Source organism: Pipistrellus hanaki (genome assembly GCF_964339955.1).
Source record: "Pipistrellus hanaki genome assembly, chromosome: 9".
Classification (NCBI taxonomy): Eukaryota; Metazoa; Chordata; class Mammalia; order Chiroptera; family Vespertilionidae; genus Pipistrellus; species Pipistrellus hanaki.
The window spans coordinates 54787130-54812272 of record NC_140511.1 but is presented as its reverse complement, the minus strand read 5'-3'; the positions used below and the strand labels follow the sequence as shown (position 1 = coordinate 54812272).

Genomic DNA, 25143 nt, shown 5'->3' with positions numbered 1-25143 from the left:
TTTACACCAAAAAGGTATATTTTTTTTTCCTTCTGATACACATGGTCTTAAAAATAAGTACTCAGTAAAAATTATACAAAGACACATGAAGCAATATAAAGTGAATATGCTGTTTTCCTAAGGGAAGAAAGCATAAGATAAAATTTCAATACTAAAGAAAGTACTTGTTTTGTGAAAAAAATGTTATGTTCTATATTATAATGGATTGTTATATATATTTTACTAAACCTGAAGGCACTCTTACATTTGTACAAGTTGGGTATCACTAGAATAGAGCAATGCGAGATTCATAAAAGAGGATAAATTTCTTTATCACTTCCTTTTTCTACCCTTGAAAGGCTGGAGTATGCTATAGGTCTCCAATGTTTTCTTATATTTTTCAAATCAGATGAAAATACTTTCAAAATGTAAAATACAGTTTGTTATCTTTTGTTCTATAAAACAGTGGAACATTGAAAAGCTTTAAAATGACAGGTCTTTTTGAATATTCCAAAGTGTGTCTGCACTCTTCTTTAAAAGCGCCTCCTCCTCAGAAGTCAAGTTAATTTTCACAATATCTGAGATACCACTTTGCCCCAAGATACAAGGGACACTGAGAAAGACTTCTTCTTTTATTCCATATAAGCCCTAAAAGGCAAAATTAGATAATTGTTCAGTTAACCTGATATGGAAAAGCAGCTGTGCTAGAGAGCTTCTTAAGAATAAGAGTATACTGGAGAGACTATGGAACACAATAAGAATCACTCAGAGGGTGGTTAAGTGATCACCAACAATACCAAGAGCATCCTAATGGCCTATGACCATGTGGAACTTGTGTTCAGTAACATGAATATCATGCCAGAGGTCTCAAAGGGGCCAAGAAAGGCACTGTTTACTTTACCCCTTCCTGGGTTATCCTTCTGTCTAAGGGGAAGGATACCTGCCATGCAGTCCTTTATAATGTTATTTCATCTGATAAAGTACTGTAAAACCAAGTAGCCTGTGTTTGAGATACACTAAGAGAACAGTGAATTCAGAAGCATAAAGTGGCTGAGAGGCTCTGTTTTGTATAAATTGATGTTTACCCCATGGTGTGCCACTGAGTTTGGACAAAAGATGCCATAGATGGCATCTCAAGTCTCCGGAAGTGAGCCTGCAATGGAACCTATAGGTATGGGTACTCTCTCGTGCCTAGCAGGGCCCCCACCAGTTGCCAATGGAATATACTCCTGCCTTCCAGGATACCTCTATCCACTGCACAAACCTGACTTCTATCCTGAACCTCCCAGGATGTACAGGGCCCATGACATATGTGTAATCATGGCCACTGCCCTATCTTGGGCCTACTGAAACATTGGTCTACAGTCCTAATGTTCCCTCCACTCCAGCAGCTGAATCCAAGGCCACAGAAGCAGCTGCTAGAAAGTCTATTAAAACCTGCACAAGCCGAAACTGGTTTGGCTCAGTGGATGAGCGTCAGCCTGTGTACTGAAAGGTCCTGGGTTCGATTCCGGTCAAGGGCATGTACCTTGGTTGTGGGAACATCCCTGATAGGGGATGTGCAGGAGGCAGCTGATCGATGTTTCTCTCTCATTGATGTTTCTAACTCTCTATCTCCTTTCCTTCCTCTCTATAAAAGTCAATAAAAAATGTATTTAAAAAAAAACAAAAAAAAACAAAAACAACCCTGCACAAATTGTCTGGCTGGCATGGCTCAGTGGTTGAGCATCAACCTATGAACCAGGAGGTCATGGTTTGATTCCTGGTCAGGGCACATGCCCTATTGCAGGCTCTATCTCAGTGTAGGGCATACAACTGATCAATGTTTATCTCTCATCATTGATGTTTCTATGTCTTTCCCTCTCCTTTCCTCTCTGAAATCAATAAAAAATATATTTAAAAAACAAAAACAAGCCGAAACCATTTGGCTCAGTGGATAGAGCGTTGGCCTTCGGACTGAAAGGTACCAGGTTCAATTCCGGTCAAGAGTATGTACCTTGGTTGCAGGCACATTCCCAGTAGGGGGTGTGCAAGAGGCAGCTGATCAATGATTCTCTCTCATTGATGTTTCTAACTCTCTATCCCTCTCTCTTCCTCTCTGTAAAAAATCAATAAAATATATATTTAAAAAACAACAACAACAAAAAACAAGCCTTGCACAACTCACACAATGTTTGCATGCTCATAAACTAGCCTCTGCCTCTCCCTACTACCCCTGAAAGATAAGAAGACCCAGTAGACCCCTCAGACCTCCATTACTCATTACTCTTTCCTACCCCACCCATGGGGTTGAGTCTAGGGTTGCAGGAGGTGTTGGAAAGGTCTTGTTCTTCCCCCAGGTCTTATTATAAAGTTATCAGGAACTAGAATTCAGATAAAGGCAAAGCCCCTTGATTCTAGAGTGGTGCCTCCCAGTTTCCCACAATAGCTCAAAGCCCACCAAGCTTCCCTCTCACCATTTCTGGGACTTTCCTCAGGAGCTCAGGATATACACCTTGTTCCGTATTGCTATAGTCACCCCCAGAGGGATTCTCTGGCCACCTCCTCGACTGAAGTCCAGCTCCCTCATTTTGGTAGCCACTATATATTCAACCTCATGAGCTCCATCAGACCAACCACACATCTTCCTCTGCGGACCCCTTGCCAGGCTGTACTCACATTCACTCCACTCTGGTCTGTGCCTAGCTATGGAAGTCCACTGCCCTGCCAGACTGTCAGCCCACATTCCATACCCAGCCAGGCTCCAGCTCCAGTTACACTCACCTTCCCTTAACTTTCCCTGTACTTGGTCATTCTGTTGTCACCTCTCTGTAATTTTTGAAGTTTTTACATGAGCTTCCAGATATTGGGTGGCATCAGAAAGAAGGTCACTAAGGCTGGGAAAGAAAGCCCTCTGCTTCCATGTCAGTGTTCCAGGAATTTGTGAATTTGTTTCCCTCTGCTACTATTGATACTACTACTACTACTACTACTACTACTACTACTACTTCTTCTTCTTCTTCTTCTTCTTCTTCTTCTTCTTCTTCTTCTTCTTCTTCTTCTTCTTCTTCTTCTTCTTCTTCTTCTTCTTCTTCTTCTTTCTCTCTCTCTCTCTCTCTCTCTCTCTCTCTCTCTCTCTCTCTCTCTCTCTCTCTCTCTCTCTCTCTCTCTCTCTCTCTCTCTCTCTCTCTCTCTCTCTCTCTCTCTCTCTCTCTCTCTCTCTCTTTCTCTCTTCCTCTCTTTTCTCTAGAAGGGGCTTCTCCGACTAGAACTGTAGAATGCATGCCCATCCCATCATGCCATTTGGGAGCTGCTGATTGGGCTGAAAACAAGGGCCTAGACCCCTGGGGCCTCGCCTGGCCCTGTGTGCTGACCATGACACAGCCTACCCTCTTCCTTTTGGTGGCCTGGCCCTGCTTGCTTTTCCTTTCACTGTGCACTTCCCATTACTCCCTTTCTCTCTGCATTTCAACAGATGACCTATTTTTTCAGACCCTCAAGTGTTCTCTGCTTATATCTACCTCCAGATCCTCTTGCACATGCGTTCCCTCTGCTTGTATAATTAATCCAGCCTTCCAAATTAACTCCTCCTCATTACTTGGATTAGGTCATTTTACTTCTTTGGGAAGACTTCCCTAACCATCAACTATGCCCCTCCCCAGAGTAGTTAAATTCTCTTCTTGTGTACACTTAGCACTTTTTAGTTTTTCATCATAGCACTTAGTATAATTTATTATTAGATATGTTCTTTGGTAATTGTTTTATTAAATCCATTTTTTTTATTAACTTCTATGAGGGCAGGGTCTCTGTCTTTTTTGTTCACCGTTATATCCTCAACACCTTGTATATGCCTGGCACACAGTAAGGACTCAACAAACATTAATGATAATAAAGATCAATTTAAGCCTACCTTAACCATAGTCGAAACTGGATGCACTCTCCTAAGATTTTTCAAAATTGATTCTACCAGATTTGTCACAGATAGGCCAATAGCCCAAGAGGTGTACCCCTTCAGCTTAATAATCTCATAGGCACTACAGTTGTAGAAAGTAAGAAAATCAAATGAATGAGAAGTCAACTTAGAGAAAAAGAATATATTTCAAACATCCACTCTGAAGCAACTTACAAATCAATGCCACTCCATTAATTTTTCTAGAAATCAGTTATAAGTAATACAAGTTTCTCTACTACTCTCATAGACTTCATAATCACTTTAATAATTCACCCTCCTTTTATCATAAAGGCAGAATATTGAAGCATATATGCCATTCAAGATGAAAATTATTTTCAACTTTTTGTATTATTGCTTCTTTTTAACTTTTTTTATTGAATTTATTGGGTTGACACTGGTTTAAAAAAATTACATAGGTTTTAGGTATACAATTCTACAATATATCATCTCTATATTATATTGTGTGTTTTATTATTATTTTTGGGGGCTGTACTCACTCTATTTTTTTAATTAAATTATCTGTGTACATATTGTAACATTGCCCCCCCCTTCACATACATACCCTCCCTCCCCAGAGTTTTGCGTCCATTGGTTGTACTTATATGCATGTATATAAGTCCTTCGGTTGATCTCTTATCTCCCCCAGATCTCCCTATATTGTGTATTTTATATTATTGCTTAAATATCCAAACATAGAACCTGTTCACCTTGAAAGTTAGCATGCACATCTTGCTAGCCACTTAAAATTGTCACTTGGGTGCAATGTATACAATTTAAGCCATGTGCACATATTTTTCCTAAGAATATATCATTAAACCAGTTCATGATACATTTTCTTTATTTTTATTTATTTCAGAGAGGAAGGGAGAGGGAGGGAGAGAGAGAGAGAAATACCAATGATGAGACAGAATCATTGATCAACTGCCTCCTGCATGCTCCACACTGGGGATCAAGCCTGCAACCTGGGTTTATGCCCTGACAGGGAATCAAACTATGACATCCTTGTTCATAGGTTGACGCTCAACCCCTGAGCCATGCTGGCTGGGCCAAGATACATTTTCAAAAGAAAATAACACAGTCCTAAACACTATGTAATTTCTCATCTCAAACTTGTAAAATACACAATGCTTTTATTTTGTTGTTAAACCTCACCGGAGGATTTTTTTTTTTTCTTTTCCATTGAGCGAGAGTGGAAGAAACATCGATGTGAGAGAAACACATCAATTGGTTGCCTCCCATGTGCCCTGATCATGGCTGGAAATAAACCCAAAATCCAGGTATGTTCCCTTGACCAGGAATCAAACCCATGATCCTTCAGTTCACAGGCCGATGCTCTAGCCACTGAACACACCAGCCAGAACATAATTTTATAGAACATTTTTATAGAAACTTTAAAACTTTGTCAATCCACCAAGTTATTAATAGTGATTATTTTTTAGTGACAGGCTAACTAAAAGAATAGGTGCTATTCTTTTATTTTTTTTTAAATATATATTTCATTAAATTCAGAGAGAAAAGGAGAAGGAGAAAGAGATAGAAACATCAATGATGAGAGAGAATCATTGATTAGCTGCCTCCTGCAAGCCTATAACCCGTGACCAACACTAGGGACCAAGCCTATAACCCGTGAATGTGCCGACTAGGAATAGAACTCAATGTTCTCCAGTGAACCATGCTGGCTGGGCTGCTATTATTTTCTTTATGCTTTTCTGAGTATTCTTTTTTTTTTTTTTTTTATGTATTTTATTAATTTTTTCAGAGAGGGATAGAGAGCCAGAAACATCAGCTGCCTCCTGCATACCTCCCACTGGGGATGTGCCCGCAGCCAAAGTACAATACATGACCCTGACCAGAATCGAACCTGGGACTTTTCAGTCCACAGGCCAACACTCTATCCACTGAGCCAAACTGGTTAGGGCGCCTGAGTTTTCTTGTTGTCTACAATATATATGTATTACTAGAGGCCTGGTGTATGAAATTCGTGCATGGGTGTGTGTGTGTGTGTGTGTGTCCCTCAGCCAAGCCTGCACCCTCTCCAATCTGGGACCCCTCAAGGGATGTCTGACTGCCCATTTAGGCCCAATCTCTTTCATAATCCAGGACTGCTGACTCCCAACCGCTCACCTGCCTGCCTGATTATTCCCTAAACACTGCTCTGCCAGCCTGATCCACCCCCAACTGCCCTCCCCTGCAGGCGTGGTCCTCTCCCAACTTCCCTCAGCTGCAGGCCTTGCCCTCCCAACTGCCCTTCCCTACAGCCTGTTCCCCCCTAAATGTCCTCCTCTGAAGGCCTGGGTCCCCCCCAATTGTCCTCCCCTGCAGGCCTGATTGCTCCCAACTGCCCTCCCTTGCAGGCTTGGTCCCTTCCCAACTGCCCTCCCCTGCTGGTCATCTTGTGGTGGACATTTTGTGTCCACATGGGGGTGGCCATCTTTGACCACATGGGTTGGCCATCTTGTGTGCTAGAGTGATGGTCAATTTGCATATTATTTCTTTATTTTATAGGCTATTTTTGTACTGCCATCAACAGTGGTCTCAGGTTTGGATTGACTCAAAGGAAAGGAGGTTTTAACATAGCACTGAGTTTACTTAGTTTTAAGAAAAGGATCCAGATAAGAAACAGGATGTACAGCATTGTTATTCTATCAGGTTATCTAACAACCACCTACACATAAGTTCAAGGCACCAGGACTGAACATAACATACTTGGTTGCAAAATATAAGACTGATGTGTAAATGGACCACCTCAGCACATAACAGTTGGACTGTACTCATCGTGGTGTGCTAGGATTTGACTGTCAATCCTGAACCAGGGGTACTATTAGAATTCATGCAGACTAGTGTCAAATTAGAATTAGCTTTCAGACCAAGGCTCTGTGGGGTAAGTAAAAGGAAAGGGAGGAAGATTATGCCTAGAAAGTAATTAATTGATGGTATACAAATTGAAACCTCTGAATTGATAACTCAGGACAAATCTTATCAGTGGAATCTGGATGACAGATTTATCATCTCGGGAATTAACAAAATTGCTTGAGAGCCCTAGTAAGCTTTGCTCAGTGGTTAGAGCAGCAGCCCTCAGACTAAAGGGTCATGGATTCCATTCCCAGTCAAGGGCATGTACCTCAGTTGCAGGCTTGATCCCCAGTCCTGGTCAGGGTCCATGCAGGAGGCAACTATGTCTCTCTCTCATATCAAGGTTTCTCTGTCTCTTGCTCCTTTTTTCCATTCTCTCTAAAAATCAATGGTAAAATATCCTCCAGGTAGGATTAACAACAAAAAATGGTTTGAGAGCTGAAACCGGTTTGGCTCAGTGGATAGAGCATCGGCCTGCGGACTGAAAGGTTCCAGTTTCGATTCCAGTCAAGGGCATGTATCTTGGTTGCGGGCATATCCCCAGAAGGGTGTGTGCAAGAGACAGCTAGCTGATCGATGTTTCTCTCTCATCAATGTTTCTCTCTATCCCTCTCTCTTCTTCTCTGTGAAAAATCAATAAAATATATTTTGGAAAAAAAAGAAAATGCTTTAAAAATAAAAAAATAAAAATACCCTAATTATTTTGTTAGGGATGCTGACCACTTTTTCCTTAGATTGTCAAATAAAATTTAAAAAATGCCAACAGCCAACACAACCATAGCTGTCCAGTGTGAATGACTCAAAATTATACCTATTTTTTGCCAAATCAGCAAAAAATATTTTTTCATTTTTGATGTACCACAGAATGGTAGTAATGTGTGCCATGAGATAAAAGGAACTAACATTCCCTGTGATCTGATTATTAGGGGTTGGGCAGACAAAAGACTAACACTGTGACATCCCTATAAGCAATAGGTGGACTGCTGCCTGACACTTGGAAATCAGTATTAGCTAAAACATGTTCCTTAGTTGGCTGTATTATGATTGTGCCTCCAGATCAGATTCCTGCATTTCTGGGAAATGGCATCTAAGGGTCCTGGTAACTGAAAACATATGGTCTATAGGTAAGGGACATTTTTGTTGAGAAGGATTGAAAATGATACTAATATTAACACGTTTTGTCACCTAATTTATTAACAAAGCGTTTGTAGATTCCTTTAAGGAAATTTAAGAAAATAAATATAACAATAATAATAATCAAAGTGAAAAGATATTTTAGGAAATTGACCAAAAACTTCCGATTGATTCAATCTCTATGGAAACAGTTTGGCCAGAAGAAGAAATAAATGAATAAATTTGCTTTAGAGAGACTGAACACACAATTGAATGTGTTTACCAATACCTTTAATAAAATACAAGTGACCCTATATATAACAAAAGGGTAATATGCAAATTGACCTAACGGTGGAAAGACCAGTCGCTATGATGCGCACTGTCCTCTGGGGGTCAGATGTTCAACCCAGGAGCTGCCCCCTGGTGGTCAGTGCTCTCCCACGGGGAGAGAGAAGGGTGGGGTGAAGGGGGAAGAGCACCACTCAGCCAGAAGCAAGAGGGTGGACATCCCCCTAGGGGTCCTGGACAGTGACAGGGCAGGGGCCAGACTGAAGGACTCCCTACCAGTGTACGAATGCCATGCACCAGGCCTCTAGTAGTAAATAAAAGGGGAAAGTAAAGTAGTTCAATTAGTAAAGAATTACCAAAACAGCCCTAGCCAACCTGGCTCAGAGGATAGAGTGTCAGCCTGCCGACTCAAAGGTCCCAGGTTCGATTCTGGCCAAGGGCACATGCCTGGGTTGCGGGCTCAATCCCCAGTGGGGGTCATGCAGGAGGCAGCCAATCAATGATTCTCTCTCATCATTGATGTTTCTATATCTCTCTTCTTCTCCCTTCCTCTCTGAAATCAATAAATATATATATATTTTAAAAAGAATTACCAAAACACCTTGAGAGATTCTAATTACCTTTTGATCTTAATAGGTCCTGATAGTTATAGGTATACTAGCCTTTCATTTTCTATGTATAAAATATTAAAGACATGTTAGTTAAACAAATTCTGAGGAATATGTGATACAAAGATAATCACCCAAGTCATGGAGTGATATCATGAGTAAAAGGTTAACAGCAAAGTATGGACCTTTCAGAAAAGGCAGGAGTATCTGGGAAGAGGATCTTGAGTTTGCTTTTGCAAAAAGACACAATTTTTTAGGTTTAAAGATTAGTTAAGCACTGGAGGATTCTGGGATAATGGCAAAATAGGAAGCACTAAGATTCTCTCTCTCTACCTAGGCAATAATTACACTGCCAGAATCTGCCTCATATAACTCTATTGGAACTCTTAAGTTTTTTGAATGCTTGAAACTTCAGGATAAGGTTTGTACGGTAAGTTGTGGTTAATTTCAACCAACTTAAGCTCTTAGTTAACTGGACAGGGCTTCATTTAAGTTATATCTTAAGTACTCTATGATGTTTTCACAATTACCACCTAACAATGCATTTCTCAGTATGTATTCTCATCACTAAGCAGTGCATGACTGTAACTGAAATGAAAAATCCACTAGAGATTCAAAGGCAGATTTGAGCAGACAGAAGAATGAATCAGCTAAGTGAAATAAGCCAGTCACAAAAAGACAAATACTGTATGATTCCACTTATATAAGAGACTTAATTTTTTTTTAAGTCAAGAATGTTGGTTGACAGAGCCTGGGGAGAGAGGGAGGAATAGGATTGTCTTAGTTTACAAGATGAAAGAAATATGAAATGGATGGTGGTAATGGTTACACAATAATATGATTTTAATACCACTGAGTAAATTTAAAATGATTAAAGATGGTAAATTCTATGTTATGTGTAACCTATCACAATCACAATTTGAAAAAAAAATTAGTTAAAATTTTGGATAGTAAACATAGCAGAGCTAGGTTATCAGCATTGTATATTATGTAACCCTTGATTTGTGCATTGCACCAGGACTAGAAGACTGAGAGCAAATATACAGATCGTGAGGGCTATGTGGCAATAAATGTATTAAAAACTACTGAATGTCAATTATAATAATAAAAAAAAAGTGTTGGTGCCTTTATAACTGGACTGACACCTGTTCTTGCAAGAATGTATAGAAGTCTCATTTTCACCATTAACAAAAAAGTGTTGGATAACAAAGACAGCATCTTTCCTATGTGGGGTAATCTGCCCTTTTCCCTTGCACTGAGTGTGCCCAACATAGTGATTGGCCTGGAAGCTACACCTGAGCACCTGTAATAATCTCCTTAAAAATGCTAATACTCTATACTGTTTTTTTGTCCAGTGTGCTTTCACCAAACTTGATGAACTTAATGCTAGGTTAAAGCTTATTATGCTTTGCTAACTTGACAGTTTGAACTTCAATACACTATTTATAGCCATGTACTTTATTTCCTTTTTTATATTGTGGTAAAATTGTCATTTTAACCACTTTGAGTATTCAGTTCAATGGTATTAAGTATATAAACACTGTTGTATAACTATTACCACCATCATATCCAGAACTTTGTCATCTTCTCAATTGAAACTCTGTACAAATTAAGGTGATCACGTGATTTTATGATCAGAAAATAATTTATTTTTTTAAACTAAAAGGCATTTAAGAAATAAAAACTGTCCCATAATCACTTTTGCTATATTTTGTTCCTTTTTAGTCTCTTCCCTAATTATTATACATTTCTGGAGAATTGGCATCCTAAATAAACATTACACTTTAGAATATCCAGAAGTAATTTTTAGGTTGTATAACTTTTACTAATATGTGACTTGGCTAAAGCATAAAGAAGAATCAGGTGTGCTGTTAAAGCTGACTTCCAGAGTCAGACACTTCATTTATAAATACACCCAATTAATTTCTGATCATCTGCATCAGCTTCATGTTGTTTTTTCATCATTTGATGAACACAAGTTCTAAGTGCTATTGTAAGCATTTTACAATATGATAAGCATTTTTCATTTACTCTGCATAACAGCCCTCTAAAGCGAGTTCTATTATTATCCCCATTTTAAAAACTTGGAAACTGAGCTTCTGAAATTTTAAATAACTTCGCAATATCGCTCTACTTAATAAATGGTGAAGTCAGGTTTCAAACTTAGAAAAGCTGGTTCTAAAGTGCTCATAATTACTTGCTAAATTACCCTAAAACACATATGAGTGCTTTGTGAAAATGCCCCCAAATAAAGCTATGAGAAATATAAGTCTGAATTCAAGGATTTTCATAAGATTATAATCATTTACCACACAAAACTCAAAGATCAACTATATTTTTTTCTGTGACATTTGTTCTTACTGTTTTTAATGCATTAAGAAACTTAGTACTTTACCTCTCAACAACTTGTTTATGGATATTTTTCCATTTGTCCTTGTCTGAATCAGTTCCTAAGTTAGGGTTAAGAGTCTTCAGAGGAACACCAGCAACATTCACCCCACTCCATAAGGGCACTAAAAAGAAATGTATCTCAGAATGAACTCTTCTTCTTAGTACTGCTTCTGTTGTTTCAGTAATTTTTTATAAACTTAGATTACTACCTTATACCATATAATAAAAATAAGTTTTAAATGGCCAAAAAGGGAAATGTAAAAAATAAAATTATGTGTTAGAAAAATATGTAGTAGAATTTACTTATAACTATGTGGCATATGAGGCATTTTAAGGCAGAGCACAAGTACAAAATCCACAAAGAAAAGAATGGTTAAAAAGATAAAATATTACAAACAAAGCAAGAAAAGAGCAACAAATTAACACCATACTTCTCAACAGTAACAAAGAGCTGAGGGGGAACTATTGTCAATCTAGAATCTCATATCCAATAAAGAATGAGGTGAAGCTGACGTGGCCAACTAGCACAGTTAGTTAGAGCATCATCCTGATACACCAAGGTTGTAGGTTTGATTCCCAGTCAGGGCAAATACAAGAATCAACAAAAGAATGCATAAATAAGTGGTACAACAAATTTCTCAATCAAATTTCTCAACAAATATATCCCTCTCTCTCAAGTCAATAAATAAAAAATGTTTGCCCAGCCAGCGTGGCTCAGTGTGAGCATCGACCTATGCATCAAGAGGTTGCTGGTTTGATTTCCAGTCAAGGCATACTCCCCAGTTGCAGGCTTGATCCCCAGTAGGAGGCATTCAGGAGGCAGCTAATTAATGTTTCTACCTCTATCTGCCTCTCTCTTCCTGTCTCTCTAAAAATCAATTTAAAAGTAAATAAAAATATTTTTGAAGAAATACATTGTTTTGTTTTCAAATAAAATAATGAAATATTGCCGAGACCGATTTGGCTCAGTGGTAGAGCGTCGGTCTGCGGACTGAAAGGTCCCAGGTTCGATTCCGGTCAAGGGCATGTACCTTGGTTGCGGGCACATCCCCAGTAGGGGGTGTGCAAGAGGCAGCTGATCGATGATTCTCTCTCATCGATGTTTCTAACTCTCTATCCCTCTCTCTTCCCCTCTGTAAAAAAATCAATAAAATATATTAAAAAAAATAATGAAATATTAAAAGTGAGAAATAAAAACATAACTAGAAAAATTTACTTTTTAATGACTTCCAGGAGGAAGAACTGAATTAGTATAGTAACAAGCCAATAGGTCAAATTAAGTATTTGTCTAAGTCAAATCAAAAGTATTTGTTATCATACCGCATCCTCTCACAATCCAGATCCCTTGGGGGATGTCAGAGAGCCGGTTTCAGCCTGATCCCTGCAGGCCTGGCTGAGGGACCCCACCAGTGCATAACTGGGGCTGGTGAGGGACTGTCGGAGGGCTCCATGGCATGTCTACCTGTCTCGCCCCAGTCCCAATCAGTTGTTATGATGCCCACTGACCACCAGGGAGTAGACGCTCCAACCGGTAGGTTAGCTTGCTGCTGGTAGTCAGTGTGCATCATAACAACTGGCTGAACAATCAAATGAACAGTTGGACACTTAGCATATTAGGCTTTTATTGTATAGGATGACATCTGTAGTAAAAAAACAACAGACAACTATAAGAAGGATTCATTAAATGCTTTGACTAAACAAATGAATAACTGAATCAATGGTCCCTATTCTTTTTTATTTTATTTTATTGATTTTTTACAAAGAGGAAGAGAGAGGGATAGAGAGCAAGAAACATCAATGAGAGAGAATCATTGATAAGCTGCCTCCTGCACAACCCCCACTGGGGATGTGCCCGCAACCAATGTACATGCCCTGACCGGAATCAAACCCGGGACCCCTCAGTCTGCAGACCGACGCTCTATCCATTGAGCCAAACCGGTTTCGGCATTGGTCCCTATTCTTAATGGGTTTACTGCCACTATGGAAAAAAGATTCAAAGATATGATACAATACAATTAGAGGACACTGTAAGAAGAATAAAGTTCTAATTGTGCTGCAGAGCTTAAATGTTTAAAATTCAGAAAGAAAAAAGTTGGTATAGCCTAAGTAACAGTTTAAGTCACAAATTATATAAATTTATTTAAATGAAAAGTCTGGAATAAGCAAAGCTATATAGTCAGAAAATAAATTATTGGTTGCATGGGGCTAGGGTGGGAGTGAGTTCAGAAGTAAAAGTTTCTTTCTGGGGTAATGAAAATGTTCTATAATTAGGCTGTGATAATGACTGCATATCTCGGTGAAAACCAGTGAATTATACATTTTAAATGGGTGAATTTTATGGTATATGAATTGTACCTTTGTAATGTTTTAAAAAGTAAGGATAAATGAAAGTGCTCCAGCTAAGAGAAACCTTCATTGACTTTTAAAATAGTTATATGCTCTATGCACAATGTAATGAGTGGTAACTAAATCAATGATGCAAAAAGACTGAAAATAAAAAAATTAAAAAAGATAGTGTATACCAGGGAAATACCAATAAAACAAAAGGTACACAGCTATATTAATATCACAAAAAATACTTTAAATAGGCATCATTATAGATAAGTGTGATTACATAATGAAAATGGGTTTATACTTACCACTAGAATCACCATGTTCTCCAATAATCCAACCGTGGCAGCTAGTGGGATGGACACCCAACTTGTCTCCAATCAGGTAACGGAAACGGGCAGAGTCTAGATTACAACCACTTCCAATTATACGAGTGGCAGGTAAGCCACTTAGCTTCCAGACCACATATGTCAAAATATCCACTAGGAAGAAAAATGTATTGTTACAAAAAGATTTATAATAACATCCTTTTACAACTTGCTTTTCTGAATAGACAGATCAATTGTCTTAGTCAAATATAAATTTATTACAAAATTTGAAGCAAAGCAATTCAACAAGAAAATACTGATAATCTCTCACGTAGGCTTTAACAGGTTAAATTATTCACTATTAGAATTTTTTAATTCTTTTAAGATAATGTATGTGCCTATCTGTGTATTTTATAGTCGGTTAATTCTACATCAAGGCTGCCTAGTTTTTTCCTCTCTATCACCATAGCCTCATCTAAGCTACCAACATTTCCTACCTAGACAAAAGTCACATGCATACCCAGGGCAGTGTGCCAGGGCATGCATGCTCAGGAAAAACATGAGAAGATCCTAAGCTTAAGCTCTGTATGACCTTGAGGCTCTGCACAAGCAGGAAGTGAAGGGCACAGTTGTAAACTGGCCAAGTGTTGAAGGCATGCTCCAACATGCACACAGAGGCTTACATCAAAGACTGGGAGATGCGTTTTGGTTCCACATTTTTTTAAAGTTCCATTCAATCATTAGCTGATCACTAAACAGATGAAAGATGTCTTTGGCCAGGCACAACAAAGAATCCAGACTTGCAGAATGAGTTCACAAAAATCATGAAATAAACAAAAGACAACTGCAACAAACATCAACAACAACAAAAAAATCCCTAGGAGAGAAGAATTTGATTTATACAGTTTTCATACTATAATTTTTAAAAATATATATTTTATTGACTTTTTACAGAGAGGAAAAGAGAGGGATAGAGAGTTAGAAACATCGATGAAAGAGAAACATCGATTCAAATGCCCCCTGCACACTCTCCACTGGGGATGCGCCCGCAACCAAGGTACATACCCTTGACCAGAATCGAATCCGGGACCCTTCCATCTGCAGCCAACGCTCTATCCACTGAGCCAAACCAGATAGGGCATACTATAATTTTTTTAATGTTCAGTTTTTAACAAAAATTACGAGGCATGAAACAAAATAAAGAAGTTTGCACCAAAGGAAAAAAAAGCATCAGTAGAAACTTGGAAAGTCCTAACATTGAACTAACTTATCTTCACGTCTACTAACTCCTCCTTCCTTTTCAATCTGATGTTAAACCCTTCTATTAAATTTTCATTTAACTTTCAATTCAAAACTATTTAGTTTCTTTTTTAAACTTCTGTTTATTACTATTCAATATGTGGTGAGACGTATTTAGTTCTTTTGGCTTGGTTTGCTTTAGCTCTTTAAACATACTTATAATAGTTGATTTAAAGTTTTTGTCTGAGCCCTAGCTGGTCTGGCTCAGTGGTAGAGCATCAGCCTGTGGACTAAAGGATCCCAGATTCCAGTCAAGGGTGCATGCCCAAGTTGCAGGCTCTCTTCCCAGTATGGGGCATGCAGAAGGCAGCCAATCAATGACTCTCTCTCATTATTGATTTTCTATCTCTTCCTCTCCTTTCCTCTCTGAAATCAATAAAAATATATTTAAATAAACAAATAAAGTTGTGGGGTTTTTTTTTGCCGAAACCGGTTTGGCTCAGTGGTTAGAGCATCGGCCTGCGAACTGAAGGGTCCTGGGTTCGATTCCAGTCAAGGGCATGTACCTTGGTTGCGGGCACATCCCCAGTGGGAGGGGCTGTGCAAGAGGCAGCTGATCGATTATTCTATCTCATCGATGTTTCTAACTCTCTATCCCTCTCTCTTCTACTCTGTAAAAAATCAATAACATATATATTTTAAAAAACACGAACAAACAAAGTTTTTGATAAATCTTTGTTCAGTGACTCTAGCCAGAACTTCCAGCATGATGTTAAATGGAAATTGTGAAATGACATCTTTGTCTTACCTAGGTGTCATTAGCAGGGAGAAACCTTTCAGTCTTTCTCCATTGAGTATGATGATAGCTATATTTTTCATAAATATCTTTTTTCAGAATAATTTCCCTCTACGCATAGTTTACTGAGAGATTCATTTATAAAATAATGAGTGGGCGTTGATTTTTGTTAAATGTTTTTCTGTATCTATTAACCTTCTGTCATTATGTAATATTCTTTTTTGTCTCTAATTTTTGCGTTACCCAAAAATAATCCACACCTTTATAGTAAATTAAGACTTGACAAAGGAGGCAAAAACATACAGTGGGATAAAGACAGTCTATTCAATAAATAGTGTTAGAAAAATTGGACAGATGTGTGCAGTAAAATGAAGCTAGACAACCTTCTTACACCATCCATAAAAATAAACTCAAAATGGATTAAAATGTATATGTTATATGAGTGGCAGCAGAGTCTGTGCACCGAGCCTCTAGTAGTAGTAGTAGTAGTAATAATAATAATAATAATAATAATAATAATAATAATAAAATAAACAAACTCTTAATATAAAGGACCCAGTACATGCTCTTTCTCCAGAACCTGTCCATGCCTTCATTCTTCAGGCTTGTATCTTTGTTTTCTTTCTGTTAGGGTTCCTACAAGACTTGCAAATAAGGGAGTATTGGGCTCATCCTGGGCTAACCCCCTTCAAACCCCTTCTTTTGCCTCTGTAACTTGATTCCTGAGTTCACTTTCCAGCTGGCTCACTTCTTCTGCCTCTGTGACTTTCTTTCTAAAAGGCCAAGGCAGCTCTCTGGCATTCTGCTCTAATCTTCTCTAAGTGTACTTTTGCTTTGCATGCAAAGTAAACTTCCCCTTGCGCTAGGGGAAAAAAAAAAAAAAGCAATGGTCTGGAAAGACCATCTTTATGCAGTTAATGAAAAAAGACTTACCTGGATTTGAGACAACAAGTATCTTACAGTCAGGACTATACTTGACCAGGGAAGGAATAACTGATTTCATGATGTCCACATTACGTTGAACCAGGGAAAGACGACTTTCTCCTTCCTTTTGCCGTACACCTGCTGTGACAATAATTAATTTGGAATTTGCAGATACACGATCATCTAAAAGGGAAACAATAGACAATATTTGGATCATGACTGCCATAATCATTGTGCCTTAATTCTTTAAAAGACTATTGTATGATCTTGGTATTAAAGCATTTATATATCCTCATGTCTAGCATTTGGAAATGAACAGACTTTCCATGTAGTAATATTATTTTGAATAACCTGAAGGAAGTCTTGTCACTATAACTTAAAAGTTTCAAACAGCTTTAAAAAAAAAAAAAAAAATCAGCCAAGACAGTTTTGCTCAGTGGGTAAAGCATCGGCCTGTGGACTCAAAGGTCCCAAGTTCGATTACGGTCAAGGGCATGTACCTTGGTCACGCACACATTCCCTGTGGGGGGTGTGCAGGAGGCAGCTGATGATGTTTCTCTCTCATCGACGTTTCTGGCTCTCTATCTCTCTCTCTTCCTCTCTGTAAAAAATCAATAAAATATATTTTTTAAAAAGATTAAAAAAATCATACTATCTTTTTAAGCCGACATTCTCATTTGTTATTAAGGCCTGAGGCAATGCAAATCAACTCTCTGGCTTCTTAGAAACACTATATATATATATATATATATATATATATATATATATATATATATATCAGAAGCTTAAAACTCTGAAAATATATATATCTGTTTCAGGATTCTAAGAGTAGGAATGTATTTATTTCTAATTAAAAAGGACAGGATTTGATCCACAAAAAAAAATAAACTACTTTCTAAATCTAATGATCAGCTATAAAATTGTTTCACCTATTAAATCCCTAATGATAATATGATATGATGCTCATATTCTATAATGAAATTTTTAAAAAAAATATTATATACCTTGAAGTTATTTATCGTATGAATGTCAAAAAATTTAATTAGATAAAATCTGCTCTATTTTTAAAATTATTTAATGCTCTTTTAAAAAGGAAATTTGTTCAATTTTAAAGATTTGATTACATCTTTATTTACAATCATTCTTATCTTTCTAATGCAAATCATAAACCATAAACATTTTGTCTTCCCTCCCCCAGTAAAAATTTTAATTAGAAATACAACTTAGAAAGATGGCATTTCTTAGGCTGGTATGTGTTACTTTAATTTAAAAGACTGTTTCTCCCTTCTATCAAGTAAAAAATCTATAAAAAAATTCTCTCTCTGCACACAATCTATTCATTCTTTTTTTAATATATATATATATTTTTTAAATATATTTTATTGATTTTTTTTTTTTTTTTACAGAGAGGAGAGGGATAGAGAGCTAGAAACGTCAATGAGAGAGGACATCGACCAGCCACCTCTTGCACACCCCCCACCGGGGATGTGCCCGCAACCAATGTACATGCCCTTGACCGGAATCGAACCTGGGACCTTGCAGTCCGCAGACCGACACTCTACCACTGAGCCAAACTGGTTTTGGCTAATATATATTTTATTTATTTTCTACAGAGGAAGAGAGAGGGATAGAGTTAGAAACATAGATGAGAGAGAATCATTGATCAGCTGTCTCCTGCACACACCCCCACTGGGGATGTGCCCGCAACTAAGGTACATGCCCTTGACCGGAATCGAACCTGGGACCTTTCAGTCCACAGGCTGATGCTCTATCCACTTAGCCAAACCGGTTTCGGCAATCTACTCATTCTTGCTCAAAGACCTTGCTTGACATTGACCTTCCATAAACTTTCCTAACCAGAGAAATCCAAAGTAATCTGTCTGTCTCTCTTCTCACCATCCCCTCTCTTCCTCCCTTCTCACTACCTCAACTTTTTTTAAATTAAATTCTTATCTGTGTACATATCTTACCATTCCTCCCCCTCCCATACATACCCTCCCTCCCCAGAGTTTTGTGTTCATTGGTTGTACTTATATGCATGGATACAAGTCCTTCAGTTGATCTCTTATCTACCCCAGATCTCCCTACCCTCCCCGCTATAATTTGATAGTCTGCTTGTTGCTTTACTGTCTTTATATCTGTCTTTTGGTTCATCAGTTTATAATGTTCTTTAATGTCCATAAATGAGTGAGGTCATCCCACCTCAACTTTTTGAGGATACAGACATAAAAGCCTTCCATCTTCTTCAGTCATCTCTCCACAATTCAAATTGATTATTTGAAATACTGTGTCTAACAAAGTCAAAGTGCATAACAAAGTAAAATATCAAGTCTTCATAATCTGCCCCAAGATATTTTACTAACTTCATGTATTATTTTTGTCAGACTTTCCAGATGTCATGATTTATTAATGCTATCATCTCCATACTTATTACTTATTTTCCTTTTTAAATATAATTCAATCCTCTAAGAGACAGCAAATCATAATGGTCTGGAGCAAAGACTCTTGAGATCCAACCGCCTTTATTTTGACTTTCCCACTTCTTAGCTATGTGACTCTGGACAAGTTTTTGCCTGTTTCTCTCTCAGTTCCTCACCTGCAAGACTGAGCGATTAATAGTTCTTTCTTTAGATGATTCAGTGAATCTATATACAGAAAATACTCAGAACAGAATCTCGTACATATTAAATGTTCAATAGATGTTAGCAATTATTATTATTATATTTTTAATCAAGTACTTCTTTAAATACCAACTCCTCTGCTAGGCATCCCCTAATAACATCATTCATAAATACTGCTCTCTTACTTCACTGAATTTTTATAGCACTTACTGCCTATAATTCTAAAATAGTCTTTATATATAGTGCCTTAGGTTTTCTTCCCATGGTATGTTGTATTTAAACCCTAAAATGATTCATAATATCATAATAACAAGTTCTGATCTCATATTCCTCCCTTTCTTCCATAAAGATCTTAGTACCATGTTCCAGGCACTTGATGACTGTGTTAACTATTGTACATATCAAAAAATTTAAAACATATGTGGATAATCAATGATGTCCCATTGTTCTTCCTCACTAGAACTTGCCAAATGTATTTTCAAAATGCTCTATTCTGAACTATATCATTCATATAGAAGAGTGTTTAAGAAATGCATGATCAATTTTTAAAACATTAAAGTTAACAACACTGTAAAAATCATACAAATTAACAGAACACCACCAATATCTCGGAAGCCCCTGTATGCTTCCAGGGTTGCATCTACATCCTTCATATTCAGAAGTTACCATTCCTAAGTGGTGAAAATCACAATATTACCTTTTTAAAAAGGTTTACCACCAATGCCTATTTGTTAAAATATATTTGCATTAGTTTCATACAGGGAGAGTGAGAGATAGAAATATCAATGATGAGAGAGAATCATTGATCGATTGCCTCCTGCGCACCCCTTACTAGCGATTAGCCTGCAACCTGGGAATATGCCCTAGACTGGAATTGAACTCAGGACCCATCAGTCCACAGGTCAACACGCTATCCACTGAACCAAACCAGCTAGGCCACCACCGAGGGCTATTTAAACAACATATTAAGTTTTATGTTTTGGAATCAGATTATTTTAGCTAATTATTGTGCTTCTGATATTCATCCATGTTAATGCATGTCCTTGTAGTTCATTCACTTTCACAGTTCTGTAATATCACATTGCATATTATACAACTTAGTATTAATATTCATTGAATTGTTTCCAATTTGGAACTATTACAAATTACACCACTATACAATCTTGTTCATGTATCCTAGCCCACATGTATAGTTTCTCTTGGGAATTTATCTAGGAGTGCAATTTCTGGGTTGTGGGATATGTTCATGTTCAATTTCACCAGGTAATAGCAAACTTTTTTAAAAAGTGGTTTTACTATAATATACTCCTACATGTCAAGTATCAGAGCACCTATTCTTCATATGCTGACATTTAGTTTTATCATACTTCTGCCAATCTAATGGGTGTGTAATGATATATTGTTATGCTTTTATTTCCCTTGCTTTCGATACTAATAAAATTGTCTTTTCATATATTTATAGACTATGAGAGTTTCTTCTTTTGTGAAATGTTTGCCTTTTCCCATTTTTCTACTGAGATCTGTATATTTACCATTTATTATACAAGTACTTTTAAACATACACACACACACATATATATATATATATTATATATATATATCATATATATATATTAGTGATTTCAGAGATGAAAGGAAAGGGAGTGAGAGATAAAATATCAATGATGAGAGAGAAAAAAAAATGATGAGAGAGAACCATTGATCAGCTGCCTCCTGCATGTCCCACACTGAGGATTGAATCTGCAACCCAGGCATATGCCCTGACTGGGAATCAAATCGTGGCCTCCTGGTTCATAGGTTGATGCTCAACCATTGGGCCATACCAAGTGGGTTATACAAGTACTTTTATTCTGAATACTATTCCTTAAGTCAGTTATGTTGCAAATATCTTCTCTCAGTTTATGGCTTGTTTCTTCACTCTTTTACAGTGTCTTTTTATAAACATAAATTCTGTATTCTTTCCTTTATTGTTTGAGCTGTGTCTTTGTATTTATAAGATTTTGCCCTACCCTGAGGTCATAAAGATAACATATTATCTTCTAAACAGAAGCTTTCAAGTATTACCTTTCACATTTTGATTTTTAACCAAGCTGGAATTAATTCTTGTATTATCAAATAATGGTTCAATTTTCTTTCTATGAAAATAACCATTACCATAAATTTCCCGATGATATGTTTATTGACAACATGAGTGTTATATAACAATCTTTTGTGTGTGTCTGCATTCAATTAGTGTAGGTTTACATTTAGAATAAGCCTTGATATCCGGTAAAGTAAGCTCTCACCATCTTCTTTTCAAGAGTACCTAGCTGACTGCACAGCCCAGGCTGCTACCACGGTGAAGCTGAGCACAGAGGTCAAGCAGAGGATGCAGCAGCTCTTAAAGTGTGTCCAGTTTGCCATCCATTGCATCTTTATTCAACCCAGGATTTACTTGGGGATTAAGAGGGGTGCAGATCCTGGAATGCCTAAATCAACTATTTTAAGTTTACTCTGAGGATATGGTCATATGGATTTGGAGGCAATCAATAGATAGGAACAACATAGAAGGTTTGGGCTCCAGCTGGGACAAAAAATGGAACATCATTCAGACATTCATGAGTTAGATGGCACCATTTCTTACTACACAGATGCATCTGGAGCAGATTTTTATGATAGACTGTATCAAAATAAGTATTTTTAAAATGTGTTTAAAAAAAAAAAAGCACCTTGTCTAGGCTAGTCTTGGACCTCAATTTCTGAATGAGATTTGAATAGATATTACATAATGTATCAACTAAATTGGTAATGTTTCACTGGGATGCTCTAATGTTTGTTATACTTAAACTCTCTTTACATTTCAAAATTAATATTTTGAAATAATTGTTTCTATGAATATTAATTTGAATGTCTTAGAAAAACAAGGTTGTTCTAGGAGATTGTCAGTTCAATTCCTGGTCAGGGCACATGCCTAGGTTTCAGGTTCAGTCCCTGGTCAGGGCATGTGTGAGAGGCAACCAATAGATATTTCTCTCTCTCTTCCTCTCCCTTCTTCACTAAAATCAATAAAAACATTTTTTAAATTGTCCTTTTAAGTATTTAAGAAAAAATAAAAGTGAAGAAAAACCATAAAAATTTAGTAGAGCCCTGGCTGGGTAGCTCATTGATTGGAGCATCATCCCGTACACCAAAAGGTTATAGGTTCGATTCTTGGTCAAGGTACATATAAGAATTAACCAATGAATAAATAAATAAGTGAACAACAAATCAATGCCCCTCCCACACTCTCTTCCCTCTCTCTCAAATCAATAAATATTGTAAAAAAACACTAAAATTAACCTTTTCCACCAACAATCTTTGAAGTAGCAAAGAAAAGACTGCCATGCTGAAGATCCATCATTTCTCCCTTCAACTTGTCCTCTGCGACGTCAACAAGGGCGAGTTCATCAGCCATATCCTAAAATACATTAAAGTTATAAATAAGATATTCTGGAAAATGTTCCTATTTTAGAAGAATGAGAAAAAGTTGTGTGTGGCTATTTTATACTCAAAGGAGAATTATTTTTTTAATAGAAAAATTATATAAAAATGATAGTTTTTTAATATGCCCAGAATGGGCCAGAATCAAGGTAAACAACAGAATGTAATAAAAATTCATTGTTTTGCCTTTATATACATGTTAATTTTGTTAGAATTGGGTTTCTTTCACTTCAGATAACAGTTTAAAACCAATGAAAAGTTGCATGTCCAGATATACCAAGGTTGCAGTAAGATGACACGGTCAAGGCACATACAAGAAACCACCAATCTATATATGTAAGAGCCCAGCAACCAAATGGCCAAAGGACCACAATGACCAGTTGACCAGTTGCTATGATGCACACTGACCACCAGGGGGCAGACACTCAATGCAGGAGCTGCCCCCTCGTGGTCAATGTGCTCTCACAGTGGGAGCGCCACGTGGCTGACAGGCATGAGCAACATTCCCATAGCGGGCTGATCCCTGCAGCCATGCCCCCCCACCAGTGCACAAATCCATGCATGAGGCCTCTAGTTTATATATATAAAAGGTTAATATGCAAAGTGTCCCCTCCTGAGTTTGACCAGGAGACTGGGAGTTCTATCGCTCACTATGACATGCACTGACCCAGGAAGTGGCAGAAAATGAAGGAAGGTCCTGGCAGGCAGCCGAAGGGCTTGATCGACCCTGACTGCCAGCCAGGCCTAGCGACCCTACCTGTGCACAAATTTTGTGCACCGGGAGGTCTGGTAAATGCATAAATAAGTGGGACATCAAAGAGATATCTCTGTCTCAATCTCTGTCTCTGCCTCTCTCTCTCTCTCTCTTCCCTACTGTCCTTCCTTCCTTCTCCTCCTCCATTCCTCTCTCCCTTCCTCTTTCTATCTAAAAATCAATTTAAAAAATAAAGCCAGTGAAAAATTATTAAATTCTATCCAAGGATTTTACTATATTTAGCCCATATGCCTTATTTCTAAATTGGCTGAAGTTGTTTTTAGTATGCACTGTTATGGCCAAATAGAAAAGTAGCCACCTATAGGAACCCTTTTCATGTAGGTCAGTACAGTACAATTAATATCAGCCCTCTAACCTAACAGTAGATGAGCATATAACCAGACCAAACCAATTGTTCCATTCTTCCTTCTGGTCACAGAAATTAATTCACAAATGGGCATATGGTCCAGGTATAACAAATGGGCATAATGTCTATAAGGTTTGAAAATGGAAGATAGAAAATTAAGTGTCATTTTTCTTTCTTTGGAATCATAGCTCTAAGAATGACATAAGACTCTTAAGAATAAACTATAGTCATCTTTACCACTACATAGAAATACCCTGCCTGAGAATTAAGCCAACAGAGGAAATATAAACCAAGATATACAAATACTGTGTCTCAATATGTATGAATTCTAGAATCTAGTAGTACCTGAAGCTAGTTCTGCTCTTAGATTTTCTAGTTATATGGACAATATATAGTCTTTTTATATGCTTACTCTAATTTGAATTGGGTTTTCATCAGATTCAACAGAATATCCTAGCTAATAAAAGAAATATGCAAATTAACCAGCACTCTGCTACACCCACAAGCCATGCCCACAAACTATGCCCACCAGACAATCAAGAGTGAGTATGCAAATTAATCCCAACCAAGATGACTGTGGCCACTGAGCAAGCAGGAGGGAGGCTTGGGTCTCCCCTACAATGGAGGAAGCCAAGCTTTCTGCACACCCTGGCCGGCTGAGACCTCCACTCAGGCTACAAAGTTTCAATTGTAGAAGATAAATCCCAGATACCAGGGTCTCCACTTGGGTCCTTGGGGGTGTGGCCAGCCTGCAAACCACCACAGGCCCCTCGCTCAGGCTCCCCCCACACCCCAAGGGAACCCCCACCCTAATCTGGGACACCCTTCAGGGCAAACCAGCTGGCCCCACCCATGCACCAGGCCTCTATGCTATCTAATAAAAGAGTAATATGCAAATTGACCACTCAAACAAACAAGATGGCTGCCCTAAGGCTGAAGGTGCAGAAAGACTACAACAGGTGCTGTCAATTGATTAGCCCTGCAAACCTGAACTCGTCTATTGACAAGACCTGAAAGGGCTTGATCTTCAGCCCCAGAACAGGCGTATCCCTTACCTTCAATAAGATACCGATTGCACAAGCCATGCCTACCGCACCAACCCCAACCACGGTGATCTTCTGATTGGAGGTTTTATCTTCCACAACCAGGTTCTTAATCAGCTGCTCCTTGACCGTTGACAT

At 37.9% G+C, this 25143-nt stretch overlaps 1 protein-coding gene across 1 annotated transcript; it reads right to left on the bottom strand.

The window, feature by feature from the left end:
- On the bottom strand, positions 1-25143 carry LOC311627843 (L-lactate dehydrogenase C chain; the record flags this gene model as incomplete). The annotated part of the gene is made up of 7 exons (XM_084894486.1): positions 1-627; positions 3869-3992; positions 11168-11285; positions 13803-13976; positions 16771-16944; positions 22701-22818; positions 25018-25143. 7 exons carry the CDS (start codon positions 25141-25143, stop codon positions 463-465), a joined length of 999 nt encoding a protein of 332 aa, XP_084750612.1. The 3' UTR covers positions 1-462.